At 54.0% G+C, this 6,843-nt stretch overlaps 1 protein-coding gene across 1 annotated transcript in view; it reads right to left on the reverse strand.

Annotated features, from left to right (window-relative positions):
- Positions 1 to 686: 686 nt before the first annotated feature.
- Positions 687 to 6,843, reverse strand: part of PDLIM4 (PDZ and LIM domain 4) — a 34,590-nt gene continuing 28,433 nt past the window's right edge. The window contains exons 4-6 of the mRNA XM_009704225.1: positions 6,154 to 6,311; positions 1,834 to 1,954; positions 687 to 891 (exon numbers count right to left, since the gene is read on the reverse strand). Of these exons, the coding sequence (XP_009702527.1) occupies positions 687 to 891; positions 1,834 to 1,954; positions 6,154 to 6,311 (484 nt within the window). The remainder of the gene's footprint in view (positions 892 to 1,833; positions 1,955 to 6,153; positions 6,312 to 6,843) is intronic.

The raw sequence follows: 6,843 nt of genomic DNA on the forward strand, positions 1-6,843 counted from the left end.
CAGAGAGCAACTGAATTGGGAGTGAAAGAAGGAAGAACAAAGCCTCGTCGCACGCTCAGTGCGGAGATCTCTCGGGGAGCTCGGATCGGTGTGTGTCAGCCTCAGACAGCACTGCCCTGATCCGGGGAATTTCACAGCAATTGCCCTTTTAAGAAACCACCCTTCCTCAGCACAGCTGCTGGGATGGGGCCGAGCCGGGGACCCTGACCCATCGGTTCCCCACCCCAGACTCGGTTTTTAATCGCTGGGGCAGTCGGAGGGCAGGAGACCAAGCTTAGGATATAGGAGTCAGCTTCTTTTGTTAAAGTGCCTTATATTCTTTGAGCTTTTAAAACATCTTCCTTGCCATTTCAGAGAGGGAGGCAAAAAAAAAGGAATACTGGTTTTATATGAAACAGAGTAGAGAATTAATCAATATTTACACAGATCTTGGATAAGGTTATGGCACAGACTAATAACCCAACACAGCAACCCGAAAAGCAGAGTGTCAAAAAGAAGGGAAAAACCTGTTCGTATGCTTTCAACACCATCCCCCGGAGATCCCAAGTGTAAACGGTTTTATCTAGGAAAAGGCATTTTAACTTGGGCTTTGGTAATCGGGGTTGATTACAGCCACATGGCGCGGCCGGCGGGGAGGACGTGGGTGGGCGCGCGGCCGCCCGACCTCTCCAGAGCCCAGCCTGGGTTTAGACAAGTTCAACTTTAGCGTTTGGATAAACAGCCACCACGTCATATCCCTCGGGGGGCTTAACCCTCTCCTTCGCGTGCGTCTCGCAGTACAGCTGCTCTTCGATGAAGAAATACCCTCGCTGCTTCAGGTTGAGGCCACAGTCGTCGCACATGAAGCACTCGGGGTGGTAGAGCTTGTCCCGAGCTTTGACGATCGTGCCCCTGGCGAGAGATGGGGAGAGCTCGGGTGAGGTGGAGAAACGACGAGCATAAACAGCTTTTCCTGCTGCCTCGAGTAAAACGGGGTAAGCGAAGGAAAGCGGCATGCGGGGGCACGCAAGGGTGTTATCATCGTGGGTTCACACCCCAACATCTCAGCCCGCCCAAAGCTCCCACCCTGCTCCAGGCACGGCTCCGCCGTATTTCTGTGGGAAGGGATGCTCCACTCCCATCTGTCCGCACCCCCCGCGGCACTGCTCCACGGTTCAGTGCCAAGCGGAGCCTGAAATATCTCTGCTCCGCCTGGGTCCGAACGTCGGGATGCTCCAGGCGCTGCTGGCAGGGCCGGGGCCGCGCACACACAGGGGCTATGGGTTTTGGAGCGGAGCCCCTCCGGGCACAGCACCGGCAACAACACGGTTACAGGCGTTTGCGGAGCAGACTCTCAGCCAGCAGATCTGGCTTGAGCAGAACGTGAATTACAACAGAACATAAATTACAGCACAATGAAGCAGAAAAACGCCTATGTTCTCTGAAATCAGACCCAACATCCATCCGTCGGAGAGTAACTCTTCAACAAACACACAAAAATAATCTGCAGACCTCTTCTACTTGACCCGCGAAGCATTTCTCCCTCCGTAAGGCAGAGGAAGAGTGCCAGGGCTGCCAGCACTGCTCATAGTCCCCGGGCAGCTACGATGGTGAGCAGGGCAGAAACCATCCCATGAACCATCCCTCTTTTGCTGCAAGATTCCCTTAAAAGGGGCAATGCAAACCGTATTCCTCAATTCCAGGTTTTTATACGGTTAGCAAAAAAAACCAGAAAGGGATTCAAGGTATCCTGCTATAAATTCCAACCCGCATGTCCGGGAGGACCTGGCCCAGCCGCGTCCCGGCGTTACCGTCCCCGCCGAAGCGGAGGCTCCGGTGCGAGGCGACACTTACACGATCCCGTTCCCGCAGCGGGTGCACTCGGGGAGCATCTGCAGCCCGGACATGGCACCCCCAAGCTTTGACACTGGGGACTTGATGTTTCGGGGGTTGCTCAGTTTGTCGAGTTTTTCACCTGCCAAAAATTTTAAACAGACACAGATTGAAAAGTTGTCCTCACCGGGCTTTTTTTTTTTTCTTCTTCTTTTTTTCTCAAGGAGTCAGAGGAGTCTCCACCTGTCACGACAGAACCTGCAACGGGCTTGGGAAGGAATTAAAAAGCAAATAGTGAGACCGACTATCTCCAGAGTCACGCAGCATTTGGGTTCGTGGATGAGCGCAGGACATGGCGCTGACCCTCAGCTCATCCTAAGGAAGCACGGACGGTGGCAGGAGCCCTGGGCTGCAGCAGCAGGTCATCTAGCCGTGTGCTCTGACAGCACCAACTCAGGACATACACCTTGTCAAAAGGCAAAGCAGCCTCAGTCTGGAGACGCGAGATGAATTTGGCTGCAATACTGACAGATAAATAGCAAAAATCTCAGAAAAGCTCCAGAAAGAAGAGATTCTATCACACCAACATTTCAGGTGCACTTGGTAGATCTACCATCAGTCAAAGACACAAAGATGAAAGCCTTTTGGAGAATGAGGCAAATTAAAACAAGCAATAATAGAATTACATGCATTTTTTTCTTCCTAGAACACTCATTTAATCTCAAATAATCTAAAATAAAGCCTTGTGATAGAAGATGAGGTCTTCTGGGGCACCAAGCCTCCTTTCATAAAAGTCCAACGCCGGGGAAGGAAGCAATGAAAGTTTTGTGCATATGAACACCACCACGGCAAAGTTTCCAGTGCTGCAGCCCCCCTCCCTACCGATCACCCACCAACTGCCCTCCTCCTTCGGACAATACAAACACGCTCCTTGCCAACCCCCGGGATGCTGAAAGGCTTCCAGTATTCTCTGCATGGTTTTTCATGGCTCACAACCGACTGGTCTTTTGGGTACATATTGGTCTGTGGTTCTGCTGTGATGGTGACAGAAGGGAAAAGCTCATGAAAAAGGACAAGGTATTCCACTCCATCAGCCGACACAGTTTGGAGAAGCACCAGGGGAGCTCTTGGACGAACAAGCCATTCTTCAGCCTTCCGACTTCCTACGCTCCCCGAGCTTCCAGGGTGTTTCAAGTCCATGGTCAATCTTAAATGTGTGCTTAGAGCTCGCGACGCCCAGGAGCTCTCAGCAGGGGCACAAGCACTTTCTGACCCAGGTGTCCATACGCACTGCGCCGGTTTTGGAAACTTCCACTTGGATTTTGCTCTGAAGTGCCCTCCACAGCTCCAGGAATGTCTCTGCCCTTCCTAAAGTGAATTGTTACTACCTGGACCCGGTGCATCGTCGCTGGCGGTCGCTCGCTGATCCCCTGCAGGTTCACATGGTAGGTTTTGATGGGCATTGCTCAGCAAAGCTCCCTTCCACGGAGAGACCCTCGCTCCCCCGTCCAGCACTTCTCGGGAATACCCGCTGTCCTGGGCTCAGCCAGGGAGGAGGGAGGACGCCCGACCCTAACCCCCCTCGGGACGCAGAGGCACCCCCGCAGAGCAGAGCCCCTGATCCAGAGACCAACGCTGCCAACGGTTCTAGCCAAGCGTGTAAAACCAAAAGGACTAATTTCCCACCAAACCTCGTTTTCCCAAGGTATAACACAGTGTCTGGAGATGCTGAGAGCCTCGATACGTGCCAGACTGCCTGCCCAGGAACGGGCCGGGGCTGCTCCACCCCGGGGGCCCTCCAAGCGCTCGGCCAGCTCCAGCCAAGCCTTGTCGAGTCCTTCCGCTGCCTTGCTGGGAATAAACCGAAACAACTGCTCAAGCGGTTGGCTTCCCCCAGCGTGAGATACGGCGTGCTCAGACTAGACATGCTCATCTGCCAACACTGAACACTTAAGCTGTCACAGGCTCTCAGACGGAGCGCTTGGATAAGCTGCTTAAAAGGGGAGGGGGTGGGGAAAAAGAGATTTTACAGGAAAACGAACCCTGCAGAGAGGGCTGCTTCCCATCTTCCCAAACGATGGATCATTTCCTTCTATTTACCAGCCCACACCTCATCGTAATTTATGGTCCTCAGCAAGGCAGCAAGATGTTTTAACTCCACAACCCTAACCGCTGCCGTCCCCGTTTGTGGCTGCAGTGCTCATCCTTCCCATGCCCAGGGCACCTCCGGAGGCCACCGCTGCGGTTCCTCCAGCCTCCACCAGATCCTCGGCACGAAGCGTTGCTCCCGAAGGGTGCGGGATGGGGCTGGCGATGCTGAAGAAAATACGGCTTCCAGTAGAAACACCTTCCACATGAAACAGGTTCTTGTTGTCCGAGACACCCAGCTCCTCAGGAGAGGACATCTTGACTTCAAAAGGACAACGCGCAGCAGGCTTGGGCCAAAATGTTTAGTTTTAGGCTTGAGAAAAAAAGGAGCAGGAGTGGAAGGTGTAAAACAACCCAGCAGGAACACTTCTGGGGATTTAAACCATGCTAAAACACCACCGAGCTTTATGCCAGGAGAGATGCTTTTCACCTCATTTCTCATCCCTTACAAAATAAACAGACAGCGTCCTAACGACCGGGACGGGATCCTGCAGTCGTGCACATCCCCCCTGCCCGCCGCATGGCAGGGCCCGGGGGAAGGGGTGGGATGCTGAGCCCCGGGACGTGACCTCCCCAGCCCCTCCCAGGCTGGTTGGTACCCAGCAGCACCCGCCCCGGCTCCAGTGGTGATGGGCTGGTGCCAAGGAACTGCCGGGATGAGCAGACACCCAGGAGCGGCCGGGACAGTCCCAGGGCCCAGGGACTGTCCTGGCACCTCTTTGTCCTCCCTTTCCCCCCCAGCCCACAGCCTTTTCTTTCTCCCTTCCTCCCAAAGGGCAGCGCGGGGCTTCTGCTGCCCCAGGGCTGCGGGATGCGAGGGGAGGCGGGAGCAAAACAGCAAAGCTTCAATTTTGTTCCCCTTCCCTGGCACAAAGACGGGAGGAAAGCAGCAGCGTTGTTCATTGGGATTAACACAGTCGCTTCCTATTTGCTTCTTCTTAAGGAGGAGACCTGGGGGTGCATCTGACGCCGCACCGGGAAGCTGCTCATGCTTGCTCTGGGGAAGGACCTGAAGGTAGAGCTGGAGCCTGGAATGAACATCGCTTGTCCTGCCAGCCTAGGAGGGGCTCTGGTATTCACACCCAGTACTTCCAAGGCCGATCCTATCTCATGCTTTGCAGACATGCCTCAGTACCACCGAGAAAACTAAAATTGGTGGAAGCTCTTGATGCTCAGAAGTTACCTGCGATCGTGCTTCTTGTGAAGCAAGAAGCAATATCCTTCCAGGCAAAGAACAGGGTTCTCCATCATTTCGTGTGCACAGAAATTGAAGTGCAACAGCCTGACTCGCTACCTCGCGCAGCTTCACAATGAGATTTCCAGCGGCTGGTGTTTTCCCATAAAATCTAAGTTCCTGGATTCACATGATCGGAGTACGAGGCTCTTGGAAGGAAGCAGAAAGAAGAGTCTTGCCCCTAATGACTGTAAAGCGAAGCCTGAAAGTTTGAACATAAAAGCCCCAATGGACGTAAGGTTGAAAGGCAAATAAAAAGAAGCTGACTTGTATGGTTTGGGGATCTTCTTTAATGCTCAGAGTTGGCTCCTGCCTGCGCTAACGACACAGGCAGGAAGCTGTGACAGACCTGAGAAGTGAGCCAAGAGCTCCTGATCTCTATCCCGGCGCTGCTGAGGACCATCCCACGTCCTTATGCAAATGCCATTTACTTCAACAGCCCTGTGGTTCTCCACCAGCGATCTTACACAACCGCTCGAGGCCGTTACGTTTCATAAACCGTCTCAGGAAAACAGCTGCCATGCAGAGGCTGTTTGCAAATCCAACTTTCACACGATGCTCAAATGAGCCACAAAATGTGGTAAGCCCCCAGATGCCGGCCTGTGTATCTGCACCTCTGATTTGAAACCCGCCATCCCTCACAGGGCGCTTGGACCCTCCCGTGTCCTTCAGCACCGAAGCGATGTGCGGTAAAAAGCCAGAGCAGAGGAGTTTGCAAATCCACCCCATCAGCTCTCGCAGATGGGTCCTTTAGAGGCTTTTCAAACTTCTGGACCTCACCCAGGGAAGGGGAAGGAGGTTAAGCCTGCAAAAGCAACTTGGTGGGTGTGGGGCTACGGAACGGGGTGCGGAGGGGCCCAAGGATGGTTCAAGCCCCGCAGCAGCGCGGTGCCGCAGCCCCGGTCGCAGGGAAGCGCAGGGCTCTCGCTGGGACAGGCTATGGGTGCCAACCTCCTTACCGTTCTCGCCTGCCTCCAACATGCCCTGCAAGTATCGGAAGGACCCAGACTGCTTAGGCTCCGAAACGGGCTTTTCATAATCCTGAAGCATCTTGTAGACATCCGACTCCACGTCAATCCCATTTCTGTTCCGTGGGAGAGACTTCACGGGGTCCAGGCTGTTTTAAAGAAAAGAAAGGCAGGCTCAAGTCAAATACAAACAGCAATTGTCAGCTCATCAGGGAGGTACTGAAACCTCCACATTCCCACAGATCCAATTAAACACCTCGCTGTTCCCAGGCCTCTCTCTGCCCGGAGGTACGCCGGGCCGGGAGCCGCCATCGAACCAGGGAAGTTAAACTGGTTCCCCGTTGGGCTCCGGTTGAGCAACACAGCTGGGGCTGGCCCGGTTACCAGATGCCTTCGGGAAAGAGGGCAGCTGCTTACAAGCACAGTAAATTGCTCTGCCACACACGGAATTCATTGGGGGGGAAAAAAAAAAAGGGTACAACAATGCATTTCATTAATTAGGTAGGGCCAGGGGATCCACCCACCCCTTGGATGGCTGTTGGGGCATCTGGCACAGCCGCGACAGCAAAGCCCCTCACCATCCGCACGTGCCTCTTTGGAAGTTAGCGGCTCTGTAGGTGACTGCATCGAAAGATCCGTTTGCCAGACACAGCCCACAGCTTCAATGAGAAAACCACCCCA

This window comes from Cariama cristata, unplaced genomic scaffold (genome assembly GCF_000690535.1).
Source record: "Cariama cristata isolate BGI_N322 unplaced genomic scaffold, ASM69053v1 scaffold2437, whole genome shotgun sequence".
NCBI lineage: Eukaryota > Metazoa > Chordata > Aves > Cariamiformes > Cariamidae > Cariama > Cariama cristata.